This window comes from Sycon ciliatum, chromosome 4 (genome assembly GCF_964019385.1).
Source record: "Sycon ciliatum chromosome 4, ocSycCili1.1, whole genome shotgun sequence".
NCBI classification, from domain to species: Eukaryota; Metazoa; Porifera; class Calcarea; order Leucosolenida; family Sycettidae; genus Sycon; species Sycon ciliatum.
This window is the reverse complement of record NC_088646.1, coordinates 17,513,282-17,530,564: the sequence shown is the minus strand read 5'-3', so window position 1 is coordinate 17,530,564 and position 17,283 is coordinate 17,513,282. Positions and strand designations below refer to the sequence as shown.

The window sequence follows — 17,283 nt, the reverse complement described above, 5'->3', positions numbered from 1 at the left end:
CTCTGCATGTGTATCGTATATCAGCATGCAAGGCACCCACTGCTGACTTCACAACAGGACTGAGCGGCTACACACAAGCTGCTGGCATCGATCAATTTGACTGGACCAGAAGACGTGCATCAACAACCAGCGGCAGTACAGGTCCTTCGTCAGATCATTCAGATGGCTCTGGTAAGTGATTTGTGTCGCCAGGGTCAGCCCGATATGAGTCCAAACTGTTTGGCCTGATGGGAATGGCTGGCAGGTCTGATCTACAAAAAATCACATTATGGTTGTATGTGCACTAGATGGAACTCGGCTAGTTGGAGCTAAATGTCGGGTTGCGGCAGGTGCTAGAAATCAGTCAGTTTTGTAACCGATTGTGGCACGGTCTGGCTGCTTAGTTTGTAGTTGATTTGACGGGCCGCCGTTACTCATAGCTTGCACCCAATTGTTGTCTAACCGGTCAGTAGTTTTCAAAGGCCACATGAATGTTCAATGCTTCGTGAATGAACCTGTTGTGACCGTATACGAGTGTACACTCTTTCTATGGGTGAACAACAAGGCATGTTCCACAGTGCTTCTACGGCTATGTGTGCGTGTTTTCAGGTTACTATCTGTATATCGAGACCTCTTCACCCAGGATTGCGGGTCAGAAAGCCATTATCTACTCGCCACAGTACACCCTTAGCGGCACAAAGGTCTGTTCCTTCTCTTTCTGGTACCACATGTACGGTGCCAGCATCGGTACGCTGAACGTCTACGTGAAGACTTCCACTGCAAATGTCCGGGTCTTCACGCAAAGCGGAAACAAGGGCAACAATTGGCTCTACGCACGCGTGCCCTTGAACACTGTCCCAGCAGCTACATCTGGTCCATTCCAGGTAGGCATTAACCAATGCAACATCCATGCTACTAGAAGTTCTGCATGGCTTCCTGAAATCATGCAGAGGATATTCGCATTCTCGTATCTTGTGCTGATAGGCCATATGTGGAACAAACGGAGGTGGCGAAGAGGTGGGAATTGCTCAAAATAAAATATATATATGTATATGTACATAAGACAGTACACAATCACAACGTCCGGACAAATAGCTGTTTCGACCTTGTTAGGTCTCGTCGGCAAAGCCCAGAGCGACTGGCTAAACTGATCGCAATGAAGTCTAAAATGAACGACAAAGTATTTTCAAACAGGCTCAAAGCATCAAGGTCAGAGTGCTCTAGCTGTGATCAACGCAGCGAGCTTTGTACCAGGGCACATAACTTTGACGCAAACCAGAAAGAATGTTGAGCAACCCAGCTGAGGCGAGGGAGCGTAGTACATCCATGACTTCTGTTGTCACCTGAATAACGTCCATTGCAAGAAGTACTTCAACCGGTTACTAAGCATGCAACAAATGATAACAAAAATGCTATATTGGCTGTTGAGACTGGGTAGTGGAAAATTCTAACAAATATCTGTGGGAGTTAGTCAGTCCCGAGAGTTTTTAATGCTCCTCCGCACTAGGCACACATTTCTGTTGACAGAGAGAAGAATGTGTGCAGGTCTGCCGTCATGCAAAAGCATTAGGATGCACACGGCCACAATGACCTTGAGGGCTAGGATTGAGTTGAGGCAAAGTTGATTTGAATACCGAGATGGTCTGCCGACCCCGGCTAGGTAATCCGAGAAAACTGTTTACGTCTCACGTCAACTGTAACCTTTCTGCACGCTCTTGTTCAGCTGTCATTTGAAGGTATTCGTGGAACAAGCTTCACTGGTGACATTGCTATCGATGACATAGGCTTCTATGACGACTGCTGTGCCGGTAGCACATCCGCTAACTGTAAGTCACGTTCAACCTAGCTGTATATTGCTGGTGATGCCGGGTGGTGATTTCCTATGAGCAAGATGGGAGTTGCATCCATTGTAGCATCATTATCACAGTGCGCGCGTGCGTGTGTGTGTGTTTGTGTGTTTAGATATTGATTTGCTGCAAGCTACGTACTTGCAATGGCGTCAGCTGCACGAATATAGTAATACACGACCTGACAAACCCATATCCGTATCTGATCTTCCTCTTCTGTTGTTTCAGTGTGCACAACACCCATCTACAAGGCATCATTCAAATCCACCACAGACAGCTTCTACAATGCAGCCACTGATTCCTTTGACTGGACCCGGCCGGCAACTGCCCTGTCTGGCACTGCACCTAGAACGGATGCCGTAGGAAGTGGTAAGTAATCGGTAAAATCGTTCCAGCCCTAATCCAAACACACACACGACCCATGCATTTGTGTGTATGTGTGTGTGTGTGTGTGGGGGTGTATGTGTGTGTGTGTGTGTGTGTGTGTATGTGTGTGTGTGTGTGTGTGTGTGTGTGTGTGTGTGTGTGTGTGTGTGTGTGTGTGTGTGTGTTGCTACCAGGTCCAACACAGTACCTGTCTACTTACATACCTTCTTCGGTTGCCGGTGGCAAGTCTGCACTGCTGTTCAGCCCGCTGTTCACCTCGCCGCCAATTCCTGCGGCCTGCCAGATACGCTTCTATTACTGGAAGTACTACTCGTCAACTATCTCATCCTCCAACTTGAATCTGCTGATCAATGGCAAGATGACTACACTGTGGACTGCACCGGCTGGTGGATCAACCAGCTGGAGGCTCGTAAGTAACTCTCTGAGCCTTGCTAAATGCATTGGTGTCGATCTTAATTTAACACAGAGAGCAAGTTGAAATTACAAGCAACCTCACAAAGTTTGAACTGCCAGAACAAAGCCTGCTGAAAGTAGCGGCCTACGCACAGAACCGGCAGCTTTCTTTTGTGGCTGGCAGAACACTGCTGGTCAGCAGATTGAGGGTGTGTGTGCACGCACGTGCGCGCGCGCGCGTGTGTGTATGTGTGTGTGTGTGTATGTGTGTGTGTGTATGTCTGTGTGTGTGTGTGTATGTCTGTGTGTGTGTGTCCAGGCACAAGTCACTCTTGCCAAGACTGCTCTTGCTGCCTCAGACTTCCAACTTGTCTTTGCCGCAGTACGTGGAAATGCAAGCACAGATAGTTACCTGGGCCTTGATGAGATCACGTTCTCGGATGGATGCTGCGTGGGCGGCATTTCAACATGCACTTCAACCATCACTACTTTCAACTCTGGATTCGACGGCTACACTCAAGATAAGACGGACAAATTTGATTGGACTCGACAGAGGGGATCAACTGGCTCAATTAGCACTGGTCCTTCATCTGACCAGTCTGGCTCAGGTAATTTTAAGACCAACCGATGAATAGCCGATAATAATTGACCTCGAGAGTTTGACAATTTGACATTTTGTGCATGCGAGACCAAAGAGGTAAAGAATTCGGATGAGGAAAAGGAAAGCAATCAGCAACTGCTTGGGATTTGAAGACTATCACGAAAAGAATCATGATGAACGCTCTGATGTGACTCTCTCCACTAATTGAATCTAGCGTCAGAGGAATACTATTGTTGCTCTCCCATAGAGGACACACAAACACAGCATTATCATCCTCATAATCATCATCATCAGCAGCAGCAGCAGCAGCAGCAGAGCCTCTAGCATGTGTGTTCTGATCGGCAGCAGAATTTTCTAAGGGACCTCTCCAGACTTGGTGGCACAGTTGTTCAGCCCCAACTCTTCCCTACGGCTAATTCATAGGCACACCATCTAATCAGGCCACATCCCTATTCAGGAGAGTCTGGACGCATATACCTGGTACGTTGGTAGTTGGCAATCAAGACGTTGTGTTTGATTCCTTTCTTGAATTCTGCAGGCTACTATATGTACATAGAGACCTCGTCGCCGCGCGTCAGTGGAGACGTGGCGAGTCTTCTCTCCCCGGTCTACTCTGCCCCTGTCGCCACCTGTCAGTTCTCCTTCTTCTATCACATGTATGGCGCAACGGTTAACAGGCTGACCGTTAACGCCGTCCCATCATCCGGCTCTGCCATTCAGTTGTGGACTCTGTCCGGTAACCAAGGAAATTCATGGAAGTCCGCCACCGTTTCTCTGTCCAAGGTCTCCACTGTCTTCCAGGTTAGTGATTTACCAAGGTAGTTAGCATTAGCCTAACGTGCTGTGCATGCAATTTAGGTTTGTAAGCTTTCGATGTGCCAAATGTACAATTTTCATACAATGCTTGTAACATTAGATACTGCCAGTATGGCAATGTGTCGAATGTACAATGTTCATGGATACTGCCAATGTGGCAATGTGCCGAATGTACAATGTTCATGGATACTGCCAGTGTGGAGGCTAGAGGCTACGCAGGATGCAGCTTATCACCTGCAGCTTATGACGTTCAGGAAGTGCATATCCGAATATCCAGGGTGATGATGAAAGCCCAGGAATGGTGACCATTGGTGCATGCTCACTAGGCTGTTTCTAGTTTTGAACACTCTTAGAATAGGACAGCCATCATCGTTGCCCCCCTGGTGCACTTGTGGTTGTCCTCCTTTTTCGTGACTGGCTATCCCTCTGTACTTCGTGGGTTGCTGTTTATGTTTATTCCGATGCTGGTTATACATCCAATGGAATATTCCTGCTCACATGTACTCTTTTCTCTCGCCGTTTGCAGCTCCAATTTGTTGCAACGAGTGGCAGCAGCTTCACAGGAGACATTGCTATTGACACCATAGCTTTCAGCTCATCTTGCTGTGCAGGTGTGTGCGCATTGAGAGAGTTTTGTGTCGGGCATAATTGTGGTCTTGATTTATGCTTTAGGGATACTGGTGCTTGAAGGCTTATGTGCTCTCCCATTCATGAGTTATGGGCGTCAAATGGATCAACCTGTCACTTTCCTGCTTAGACATGTATGTTGTTTGAAAATTGCCAGGTGGAATTTGATTTAAACACCTTAGATCTCAAAGATGGACTTCAAGAGATGTATTGCTTTCCGTGTGTGTGTATGCGTGTGCGTGTGTGTGTGTGTGTGTGTGTGTGTGTGTGTGTGTGTGTGTGTGTGTGTCTGTGTCTGTGTGATTTTCTTGGCCAATTTATTGACAATGCTGGACTGTGCAATCTGGTGGCATAATGATTGTCTGATGGTCTTCAGTGGCGCAAAAGTGTAAGTTCTTAGAGAAACGTGAAACAAGTCGTGTTCGCATGTGTGTTTCTGTCGTTGGTGAATGGATATGCTGAGATTAGGAGATTGGCAATTGGCATGGACTAATACCATCCTTTCAGACTGCTGCCAGTGGCTGTGGGTGGGAGATGTTTGCGCAGCACCACAATTCTCTTTGTGTATGCTGTCAATCGCTCACATTGACTGTCTCGTTTTGCCCACGCACGCCTGTACAGCCTGCTACGTGGAGACGGCAACGTTCGATATCGGTCTGAACGGCTACACGCAGGTGAAGACGGACAACACAGACTGGACTCGCCGTACAGGCAGCACCACCAGCACTGCCACTGGGCCAACCCAGGATGCCACACCTGATACACCAATAAACGGTATGTCAACGTTCTGGTAGAGCTACCATCTAGCCTTCTTTAACTTGCTTACCACTATCCAACGTACAGTTGCAGTGGAAAGGTCTTCATTTTCCTAAGCTGCTCAATATTCTACTTCCCTCGCAAACGTAACTTCATGACATCAATCAAGCTGTCTTTTTTTTTAATTGACCTCTGAGGAATCAAGCGATGGTGCCTCGACTCAAATGGTGCCAATTTCTTTGGTATAACAGTGTACGTCTTAAAAATGAATATATCCACTCTTTGGGTTGAACTGTTTTTGTTTCACTTCACCAAACTCCTCGAGCATATTTTAAACTCCTTAGAATGTGAATAGAAAAGTCACGAAGTTTTTGTTCCCGGAGGAAGTATATGTAGGGTTGTGTAGCTTGCAGATATTATGTAGCCTAGGAAAGCACCAAGATAATATACATTAGCCAGCTCTATGCGCTCTCTGTTCAAATTGGTTGTTGCCTGGCTTTTGAATAAATACTAAGTTTATACTACACACAACTAGTAACTGGTATGCACAATGATGTTCACCTTCTATGCTGCCCTGTGTGCATCTGCCCTGTGTGCACCTGCCTGTGCGCGTGCAATATGTCCGTCAGGCTACTACATGTACTTGGAAACCTCCGGTGGATCAACTGGCAACAACGCCAAACTGCTCTCCCCCGTGTTCAACGCGCCCAGCACGCCGAAGAGCTGCCACGTCAATTTCTTCTACCACATGTACGGATCCTCCATTGGCACGCTCAATGTCAGGCTCATTGCCGGCAGCATCAACAAGGTCATGTTCACACAGTCCGGAGGATCACTCAACAGCTGGCGCTGGAAGGATTTCTTCGTCGGCCAGACCACCAAATTCCAGGTAACCAAACTCGCAGCCTTTTCTGGCATGATGTAATTTGTATGTCGGCGTGACTTCTTTTTCTGCTGGTGCGTCTGCTATTTTAAGAAGAATGTTCCATTCGGATATTCCAATCTCGTACATAAACACTATTGTATGTTCGTGTGTCTCCAGCTGGAATTCGAGGCCATCCGAGGAGGCTCCTTCACCGGAGACATTGCTATTGATCAGATCTCTGTGCGCCATTGCTGTAAGTGCTCGGGTGGACTGATTTCTTTTCATCCACCTGAATCTTCAGGGTATGAGGGATTAGAGACTACTAAATCTGCAGTGTATGAGGGATTAGAGGATTAGCACCATGCAGTATGAAGAGCTTCTCTGAAGCTAAAGAATGATTCTCACCACCTCGTCTTGCATTCACTTCATACCCTGAGGCTGCCTCCTGGCACAAGGGCACTACATGCACTACTTTGACTGGAGTACTGGTCTTGTATTCTGGGTGCCAGCAAGCAGGCTGCAAGCAGCAAGCAGGCTGCCACATGGCTTAAAACCACTATAGCAGTTCCAGACCCAGGGTACAGTAATCACATACAGACGCACAGTAATTATAAGATTACCGAAACAAAAATCAATTGTACCCGCATTCGTCTGCACGCACCCCATGTGTGTGCTACGCCATGAACTACTGGCTATGATAAGTTGTATTAAATCCATAACTGTACCCTGTGTGTTCTTTGCTCTTCTTTCTGTGTTGCCCAGGCCCCGAGTCACGTAAGTATTGTGTTCCAGATACACACTCATCCGGTGGTATTTGCTGTATAAACATTGACAGATTTGAGATGATGACTAGCAACGCAATGCTTTGTGTACCACATTTTTTGCCATGGCTGCCAAACAATCCTCAACCTCCTTTTATGGCTGCAAGTAATTTCTAGTGAAACTGAGGGATCGCGATGATGATGGACCTCCAGACAATGAGTACATGCATAGCACACTGTTTGTTATCTTGAAGTATTTATTGCCAGAATAGCTATTTGTGCAAGTAAGTTGGCTGCCTTCTGTGTCGGACCAGTGAGCGCTAATCAGACTAGCTTCTCGCCTTAATCCCACATGGACCTCATTCTTGCCACCTGCAGCATGTGTCGTTAAGCCGACTGACTTCGAGATTGGTGGCCCTATGGGTTGGTATCCTGGAACTGGTAACTTGCAGTGGAACATCACAACTGGAAGTACACCAACAACCGGCACGGGACCCACAAATGACTTCACCTTCAAGAATGCATCTGGTAAGTTCAGGGTAGACAGCACGGGCATCAACGGCATACATTGGGCACTAAGGTTGGAGGTATTGACTGGAAGCGGAAGGAATTTTTCCAGCCGTGCTGCGACCCACAGTTAATTGGGAACTCGTGGCCTGGCACGAGGGTAACATGGATGCAGCTAATGGGATTTCGGTCTTTGACCACTTGGTGATGGGTCTGATCTACTCACCTCCCACCGTTTAGGAGCTGCATATGTGCCTTGATCCTAGAGGGTGGTGGCGTTCCCACGGCGGATGCGGAAAACTCGGCTTCCAGCCGAGTCTCACGCGAACCGTGAAATTTATTTATTTATTGACTGCTTTCTGCTTTACGCCCTGCTGGAGCGTCCATGGAGCTATGAAGCCGAGACCTCTGGTCGGCGGAGCTTAATGGGCCCCACCACCACACTCCATTATTCACCCCAGTGCCTGGAGATATATGTGGATTTTGTAGAAAAAAAAGATAAAAAAAGGAATTGTATTTTCAGACCTGAAGCAAATACCCGACTCCTGAAATAGCCTTACCATCACTGTGCGAGTGTATTTCTTTGACAGAACTGTTAAATTGATCAATGACTTGACTTTGCTCATCTTCCTCACCAACCAGGTCACTATATCTTTTTGGTTGTGGGTGGAGGAAGTTCGGGTGATTCAGCTACTCTCCTGAGCCCAACGTACTTGCCACCTCGCCGCACCGGTGGTCAGATGCAGTTCTCCTACAACATGTTTGGAAGCGGCATTGGCACGCTGTCTCTTGACATGATCGTTTCCGGCGTGAAGACAAGCTTGTGGACCAAGACGGGCAATCAGGGCACGGCATGGCAGACTGCTAAGGTCACTATCTCAGCTTCCGCGCCGTACCAGGTACGTTTGTTACATGCTAACACAACTCGGGGGCATTGCAGAAGTAATCCCGTTTCGCCTTCCTTATCACCGGATCCATGTAGCAGCACTAGAGTAATGACTCTGTGTGGAATGCCAGCATAGGGTGAGGGAGTGGAACAGGCCTAAAATACCCAGGAATGAAGAGGAGAGAGAGAGAGAGAGAGAGAGAGAGAGAGAGAGAGAGAGAGAGAGAGAGAGAGAGAGAGAGAGAGAAGAGAGAAAGAGAGAGAGAGAGAGAGAGAGAGAGAGAGAGAAAGATAGAGAAAGAGAAAGAGAGAGGGGGAGAAAAAGTGAACGGGCTACATTTTAGGTTTGGGCATGCACGTGATTATTGATGTGCAAACTTACGTCTCTAACACTGCTTACATTTCATTGCTTTTCTATTGATGCTGTGCCTGCTGGCAACTACAGCTCCAGTTCACGGGGACCTACAGAGGTGCACTGGGTAACATTGCACTGGATGATATCAAGGCTGACCTGGCAACATACTGTGTTGGTAAGTAGCCGATATTAAACATACTCCACCTCCGCCTGTTCTTTTTTTTCCCGCTGTTGTATGGCAACACCCTTGTAACACTACAAGCGCATACCGATACATGAAGCAATACTGTACATATGGCGGTGTATTGACACATGACAGTGCAAATACATACATACATGTATGGTCAAATGGTCACTAGGTCTGGAGATTGTGTTGTTATTCACGAGTTGTTCTTATACCCCGACGTCGTTATTCACACTGTTTGACTGTATACCCTGTACCCTACCCTACCCTGCCCTGCCCTGCCCTACCCTGCCCTGCCCTGCCCTACCCTGCCCTGCCCTGCCCTGCCCTACCCTACCCTGCCCTGCCCTACCCTACCCTACCCTACCCTGCCCTGCCCTGCCCTACCCTGCTCTGCCCTGCCCTGCCCTACCCTACCCTACCCTACCCTGGCCTGCCCTGCCCTGCCCTGCCCTGCCCTACCCTACCCTACCCTACCCTGTATCCTACCCTATATCCTATGCCAAGCTTGGGTACCTCCGGCATGCTAAACGCACCAGTGTTCTATGTGTGATGCAAGCCTCATTGAACCTGTTGGCTTATGCATGCATGCCCAGCCTCGGTGCAATAGGATGAGGTCGATATCTTTATGGCTTTAGGTTTGGCTTCTGTAGGCGCTCGTGCTGTTTTCAGCAGGGGAGGTGTTCAGACTTTGACAATAGCTCACCCTTAACTGCACCTGACTCTGCCTGACTGTGTGTGTGTTCCTGTTACCAATAGATTGGAGCCAATACAGCTCCACTGTTATTAAGCAGTACTTCCCTCTCGGAGAGCGTGTTGTGCGTGGCAGGGACTGGAGCTGGGGACTACAAGATGGAGGAACGGGCGCATTCGGCAACATCACCGGGGTGCTTGATGGATCATCCACGGGATGGGTGCGGGTTAGATGGTCCAATAACCATCTCAACTCGTATCGCATGGGTGCAAGCAGCAAGTACGACCTCTACAGAGTTGCAGGTACAGGAACACTAGGAAACAGCATACCATGTGTTCTTCTCTGGCTTGCTTTAGATTCTAGTTAAGTTTAGAACGAGATTTTTTGATCGCACTCCTTTGCCGTAATGCATGCATCGAATGTGGCTTAGAGCTCTGATGGCTCAGTCAGTGACAATTCACTTCCAATAAAGCCACACTGCCAACTTATGGTTAATAGGCAACGTATGCCAATGGTTAGCATTAGCCCAGCAATGGCGTTAAGCAGGTTATCCCTTGGCGATCTCGTCGAATGCATTTCCTGATCTGCACTCATTGCAATACTAGAATCATCCCATTACACTACAGGAACTGGTAGCCCAGGACCGGTGAAAATACTCCATTCGGCATGGTGGCTTTGTACCAGATTTTTTGAAATGTACCTGGAGTACGATGGTGAGATTCTGACTTGTGTGTGTGTCTGTATGCGTGTGTCCATGTGCGTGTCTGTATGCGTGTGTCCATGTGCACGTGCGTTTGCATGTATGTGATAATTTTCAATGCAGAGTTTGCCACGCCAGGAACACCCACCGTACCACCAGCACAAGCAACAGGTGAGTAGTGTGCACAGTCTTCAGTAGCCGAATTCTCACCTACCGTACTCCGGAGCACATGGATTTGGTTGAGCTGTGCCGCTGTCTGCACTTTACTTCTACGTGTACATCCTTTGTCACAGTGAGCGCTGCTGGGCTAAGCAAATCGGGCAATGATTCTGCTGACTGCTACTGCTGCCTGGCTGCCTGGCTGAATCTTCACTTTAAACACTGTAGTGTATTGTCAACAGTACGCCTGCATAGGCTGCTGGCATGCATGGATATACTCACTGTTCCTGTTGATGTTGTGCAGAGGAATTTGTTGAAGCACATGCGTACTGTGTTGATGGCATGTCAACATGCCGCATTTGTAGCTAATCAATAGGCGTTGCTGTTGTAGGAGCCGTGCTCTCCTGGCTGACAGCTCAAGCCCCTACCCACCCACCCAATACGGTTCTTTCTGCTCCTTTCTACAGTGTGTTCGCTTGGCCTGACTGACTTTGAGACGACAGGCCTGAACTCCTGGAAACAATCGAAAACCGACAAATTCGACTGGACCATTGACAACGGCGGAACACCCTCGATTTCTACAGGACCGAGCATAGATCACACACTGGGAACTGCAGCTGGTAAGATGCGTCCAGAGTATAACATAGCTGTGTTTGATGTAAGGACATGTATTATGTTCACACTATGCTGACAGCACCATTTTCTGAACTGGAACGACTTTCCTTTTGCAAAATTCCTTTCTTCCTGTGCCTGGTGCACGGGATATAGAGGAGATTGTTTGGATGAAAGCAGATCAGTCGTGTCCCATCCATAGGTTAGTACCTAACTTTTTCTTATAATTGCTATTCCTGTCTGGCTGAAGTGATACCGTGAAACACTTACATAGTGTGTCTGGTGTCGATACAACCCCCCCCCCCTCCCCCCCCCCCCCCCACAGGCCATTATCTGTATATCGAGACATCTTCAACCGGCACTAGTGATAATGCAGTCCTGGTGTCACCGAGTTTCCAGCCAGTCTACGCTGCGTGCAAGATGTCGTTCTGGTACCACATGTACGGCTCGGCCATCGGCACGCTGAATGTCAAACTCTACTCGCTCACCAACAGCATCACCAGCACGGCGTGGACCAAGAGCGGCAACCAGGGCAACGCATGGCTCCTGGCCACCGTGGCTCTGAGTCCGTCGCTGGGCAACTTCCAGGTGAGAGGCAGATTTAGACTTTGCACTACCGTCTTGGTAGGGTAACGTTCTATTGAGTAGTGAGCAGTGAGGTGTTATCACCCTGCCTGGTGCTGGGCTTGTTGCATTAATTGTGCATGCGGCACTTTCCAGCAACCAGGACAGCGAGCCGTTGCAGCTGGTTCTCCGCCAAATTCGTTACATAGACACAGGGAGGAATTCTTGTATATTTACAGTATCCTATATTGCTGCTGTCTGCACTTTCAATATCTCAGATCATGTTTGAAGGTATTGATGGCACCAGCTTCACTGGAGATATCGCTATTGATGACATCTCCTTCGAGACATCCTGCTGCAAAGGTACAGTACACCAATGGCATTGTGATGTCATGATCACCATGCCAACAAGTGGGACACTGACCAGGCTTGGGTAGTGTCATCAAGATTGAGTGGGCAGAAGGAGGATTTGGCAAACTATCCCTCCAGGGCTTCGTACCACTGACCGTGACTGTGTAGATGAATCTCGTTGGACAAAGGGAATGGCAGCTGGCGAGATGGTGTTACTTAATGTGCAAACGGTACAGATGTGACATATCCAACGGCATCAGTTGTCCGTTGATCTTTGCCATTTCAGTTTCTTGCAAAAGCAAGTTGCCTCACAATGATGTTGTAAGGCTTCTGATGATAGTGATGGTTAGATGATGTTTGCTGAATCTTTGCTTGTATGGCTTGTACATATAGACTGTCATCCAACAGTGGCCTTTGGAAACACAACATCTTCCAGCTATCAAGGCTTCTGGGAGGAAGGTTACGACACAACCAACTGGAGACTACAGAAGGGTGCCACCGGCTCTTCGAGCACAGGTCCACCTGCTGACCACACTGGAGCTGGTAGGTTGGCAGCTTGCATAGTGCCGTAGGACATATAACACTGGAGCTGGTAGGTTGGCAGCTTGCATAGTGCCGTAGGACATAAATCCTAAACTACTGTTAAAGCCGTTATTCTAACGAACCGCGAATATAACGATTTCCTAAAATTGACCGGTTTACGTGTACCAAAGGCAACGATTCTCACTTATTCTCATCGCTCACTAGCAACAGTGTAAGTATGGATTTCTGTATAACATTTTTCTATTTTAAAGACAGACTTCTCCTCGTTAACTCCTTAGATTTAGCACTTCGTTTTATATAAGGCTTTTACAGCCCTGTTTTTACATTAGGGTTCGGTTTGGGGATTACTTCTCACACCACTATTTGCTCGTCAGGATAATGCAAGGAGTATTCCCATATCGCCTAATTCCTTAAAATGAGGTTCTAGGTAATTATTTGAAGCTTAGTTATCAGGACTGACAGTGCATACTGGAATAGTACGCATTGCCATAGTCTTATTTGAACACCAAAGACTTTGCGAATAACTGCCATCAATTGTGCATGAGCAAAGTGTTGTTATTCGCCAGTTGTCGCTATTCGTGAGGTTTAAAGCATGCAGTCAAGTGGCTGCTAAGTCTGTAGATGGTTGTTATTCGCCAGGTGTTGCTATGCCCGAGGCCGATATTCACAAGGTTGACTGAGTTGTCTATTATCCTGTCTTGTTCTAGGCTACTATGCCTACCTGGAGACCAGCTCACCACGAAGAGCTGGCGACAATGCAGTGCTGGTATCACCAGCATACCTTCCTCCCACCAGTGGAAACTGCAAGATGACGTTTTGGTACCATATGTATGGTACGACCATCGGCACCCTGAAGGTCTTCATCAACTCCTACTACGGCCAGTCCATGGCCTGGTCTAAGAGCGGTAACCAGGGAAACCTGTGGATCAGCACCAGTGTTACTGTGCCACAGTACCGTGCCTGGGTTCACACGGTGAGTAAGGAGGAATTCTGGGTATGGTGTGGTGTGTCATGGAATGGGGTCTTTGCACAACCCAAACAACTGTTAGTTGCGATACAGTTCGGGTGCTTTCACCTGATCGCTCCAACTTTGAATGTGTGTCATAATCTCCAAGATCATTTGTGATCAGTGTGCTGATGTCACGTTGCCTGTTGCTTTTGTGTTCCTCTGTCCTGCAGTTCCGCTTCGAAGCCATTGCTGGCTCCAGCTTCACGGGAGACATTGCCATCGATGACATCTCATTCTCTGCTGACTGCGGATGTGTGTGTAAGTTCTGCAGCACTGAACCGAACATTGTTAGTCAGTCGGAGTCTGGGTTTGTGCAAGATCTGTAGATCTCTGCAAGTATGGTGTCAAAAAAACACTGCTGTCTGGATCAGCAAGTGGACCGTTTGTCAAGTTCTGAGCATGGCCAATTTCCCGTATGTCCGCTATTTTGAGTGTCCCCATTTCTGGGGTGTCTGCTGTTCTGAGTGTTGCCATTTTTCCTTATGTCCGCTTTTCCATGCTCTAGCCTGCTCCTCTCAGATCAACTTTGAGACAACAAGACCATTGACAAGCCTTGTCCAGTCCAAATCAGACAAGTTTGACTGGACGTTGGCTGCAGGTGCAACTCCAAGTGGAAGCACCGGCCCATCTGTCGACCACACAACAGGCACCGGAACTGGTAAGATAGAGTTACTGTCTCCGCAGCAAAATAAACACTTTGTGATTTTGATCTAACGGTTACCTGTCAGTTCTTGTCGTTTGAGCTGTGAGGAATCGAACGATGGCAACTCCGAGTAAATTGTGTTATGAACTGCTATATTAGGTGCCTTATGACTCTTGTGTCACACTGTATGTTGCTATCCATGCTGTGTACACGCTCACCCATATGCGCGCGCCTCTGCTTTATGTGTACACCTCTCATGCTGTGCATGTGTCTAGCCACGTGCGTAGCTGCACTCCTTTCTCAGATTGCATGCCCGTCTTTCTGTACTTCAGTAGTTGAGTCGATCCTTTAGTTCAGTGTGCTTCAGTCTGGTTCTGATAACTTACTTCTAACTTCTATGTCTCTTCCAATTCTCTTGTAAATAATTCATTCCCTAATCCGAAGTGTTGCGTTAGTGCTGGCTGGTCGAACGTGGGTTCCACTACAACTGGTGCCGAAACCCGGGACGTGTGTGTTGTATTGACGAGTGCAAACCCTGCCACGCCAGCGAGATGTCGCTCAAGTTTGACAACTTCCTCCAGCCGTTCCGTGGGAACGGGGACGATTTCGGACGTTTTTGGGATAAGTTTCTGGTGCTTGCAAACATACAAGGTTGGGACACGGACGACAAGAAAGTGAAGAATTTTCCGTTGTTCCTGACGGATGACGCGTTTCTTGTATTTTCACGGATGCCGGCAAGCGATCAGAAAGACAAAGATAAAGTCTTGGCGAAAATGGGACTGTCGTTCACTCTGACGAAGGCGCAGGCGTACGCCAGATTCACCTCACGGACGATGCGCGTGGATGAGTCCCCCGACGCCTACGTTGCCGATTTGCAGCGACTGAGTACTATGGCGGGGCACAAGGCTGATGACGACAAGGACCCGATGATCATAGAGCAGCTGATCAAGGGACTGCCGGTAGAGTTTGCCCGAGAGCTAAGACTTACGATGGCGGGCAAAGAGTTGAGTGTGACGGGTTGCCTGGACGTGGTACGGGCGTTGAAGGCTGCGACCTCGGACCACTTGACACGAGTGCGTGGCGATGTTGTTGTGGCAGCTGCCACCACGGATGAGCAGGCATGTTTCAACTGTGGCGGAGTTGGCCACATGGCGCGGCAGTGCCCGAAAGCGAAGAAATCTGGTCGCAAGAGTGGTGCTGGTAAAGGAACGCGCGGCGAGCGTACTGGCCCTCGAACCTGTTACTTCTGTGACAAGCCAGGTCACATGAAGAGTGACTGTCCGGAGCGTAAAGCCTGGCAAGAGCGGAAATCGTCTGGAGCAGCAACGGCTGCAGACGGTGGCTCCCTGGCGAGGGGTGCGTGTTTGTGCACTGTAGCCGAGGCTACTAGAGCTTCACTGCCCAGAATCTACGTTGACGTGCGAGGCGTGGTAGGCAGCGAATGGGCACGTGCTAGAGCAGCAGTGGACACTTGTGCAAGTTACACAATGGTTACGGTCGAGTTCCTCAAACTTCACAAGATTCCGTTCACTGCTCAGCCACGTGTGTCTGTTGTATCCGTGGATAGCAGCAAGGTGAAGATCAGAGGAGCAGTTGATGTGGAACTGCAGCGCCAAGGGGATGGTGAACCGGTTAGTCTGCCAAGAGTGCGTGTGAATGCCTGCGTTGTCGACTCACTGACGGCTGTGGCAGCAGACCTCCTCCTCGGTGCTGACGTTATAGCTGGTGTTGGTGGCGTTCGACTCAGTTATGGCCAGGACGGCGAGGTCAATGGCGTGTGCTTTGGTCCTCAACCTAGAGATACCGGTGCAGTCGCTACTGCTGCAGCTGACGTTGAGAGCACACTCCGTCATGTGGACGTCACAGAGGACGATCGTGGTGTGACCCTGAAGGCCGAAGACGGAGAGCTCCGGTGGGACAACGACAAGCAGCATTGGACGTTGCACTGGCAGTGGCGTGATGGGCAAGCTCCTACATCTCCGATCGGCTCAGGGATCGGACAGTACGCGAGGCACAACCTGTCAGACAAGCAGGAGTCGCAGTTCTGTGACGAGATGGACGCCTGGGTCGAGAATGGCTACCTGATCGAGTACGACGAGGCTACGCACGGTCCTCCGGCGGCCATCATTCCGCTGCTCGCCAAGGACCAAGCCCACAAGGAGTCGACCCCAGTTCGTCCTTGTCTTGATTACCGTGGCTTGAATGCGGTGATTAAGTCGAACCCAGGCACTGATGCCCCAGCATGCGGTGAGAAGATCCGCAAGTGGCGACAGGTTGCAGACAGCCAGTTTGAACTTGTCGACATACGTAAGGCGTACTTGCAGGTACGAGTCGACCCATCCCTCTTGCGCTACCAAGTCGTGGTGTGGCGTGGGAAGCTGTACGCCATGTCACGGATGGGTTTTGGTCTATCGATTGCACCAAAATTCATGGACATCATTGTTCGGTGGGTGACGCGACGATGGCCTGATGTGGACAACTACGTTGATGACGTCCTCACGCCAGCGGAGAAGCGCAAGGCCGTCGCTGCAGAGCTAGCACGGTATGGCTTGCCGACAAAGCCACCAGAGCATCTACCCGAGGCGCGAGTGCTTGGCCTGAAGCTATCGACGACTGCTGATGGTACCATCATGTGGGCTCGCCGCGATGGAGTCGACCTCAGCTTCCGCCAACCGCTGACGAAGCGTGGTGTATTCCAATGGACAGGTCGGCTCACAAGCCACTACCCAGTGTGCGCATGGCTTCGCCCAGCCTGCTCAATGTTGAAGCGGCTATCAAGTGCAGTGGACAGATGGGACACGCCGGTTCCACCTAGCGTTCTTCAGTGTGCTGACGAAGTTGCTGAGCAGCTGTCCGCGCAAGACCCCGTCCGTGGTGTGTGGCATGCATCAGCCGAGTCCGATGGAGATTGGGCTGTGTTCTGCGATGCCTCGGATCTGGCAGTCGGTGTGGTCCTCCAGCTGAACGGCCAAGTCATCGAAGACGGTACATGGCTGCGGGACACAGCCGATAAGAAGCACATCAATGTGGCGGAGCTAGATGCT

At 49.2% G+C, this 17,283-nt stretch overlaps 1 protein-coding gene across 1 annotated transcript in view; it reads left to right on the top strand.

The window, feature by feature from the left end:
* Window positions 1-7: 7 nt before the first annotated feature.
* The window catches only part of LOC135814755 (MAM and LDL-receptor class A domain-containing protein 1-like), a 65,257-nt gene continuing 47,981 nt past the window's right edge, over window positions 8-17,283 (top strand). The window contains exons 1-25 of the mRNA XM_065327922.1: window positions 8-171; window positions 589-863; window positions 1,703-1,805; window positions 2,055-2,195; window positions 2,387-2,622; window positions 2,926-3,214; window positions 3,746-4,008; window positions 4,550-4,634; window positions 5,027-5,038; window positions 5,272-5,424; window positions 6,036-6,295; window positions 6,449-6,524; window positions 7,034-7,045; window positions 7,411-7,560; window positions 8,182-8,438; window positions 8,871-8,955; window positions 9,724-9,960; window positions 10,482-10,529; window positions 10,985-11,137; window positions 11,455-11,717; window positions 11,972-12,056; window positions 12,438-12,587; window positions 13,295-13,560; window positions 13,767-13,854; window positions 14,102-14,254. Of these exons, the coding sequence (XP_065183994.1) occupies window positions 708-863; window positions 1,703-1,805; window positions 2,055-2,195; window positions 2,387-2,622; window positions 2,926-3,214; window positions 3,746-4,008; window positions 4,550-4,634; window positions 5,027-5,038; window positions 5,272-5,424; window positions 6,036-6,295; window positions 6,449-6,524; window positions 7,034-7,045; window positions 7,411-7,560; window positions 8,182-8,438; window positions 8,871-8,955; window positions 9,724-9,960; window positions 10,482-10,529; window positions 10,985-11,137; window positions 11,455-11,717; window positions 11,972-12,056; window positions 12,438-12,587; window positions 13,295-13,560; window positions 13,767-13,854; window positions 14,102-14,254 (3,721 nt within the window). The 5' untranslated portion in view covers window positions 8-171; window positions 589-707. The remainder of the gene's footprint in view (window positions 172-588; window positions 864-1,702; window positions 1,806-2,054; window positions 2,196-2,386; window positions 2,623-2,925; window positions 3,215-3,745; window positions 4,009-4,549; window positions 4,635-5,026; window positions 5,039-5,271; window positions 5,425-6,035; window positions 6,296-6,448; window positions 6,525-7,033; window positions 7,046-7,410; window positions 7,561-8,181; window positions 8,439-8,870; window positions 8,956-9,723; window positions 9,961-10,481; window positions 10,530-10,984; window positions 11,138-11,454; window positions 11,718-11,971; window positions 12,057-12,437; window positions 12,588-13,294; window positions 13,561-13,766; window positions 13,855-14,101; window positions 14,255-17,283) is intronic.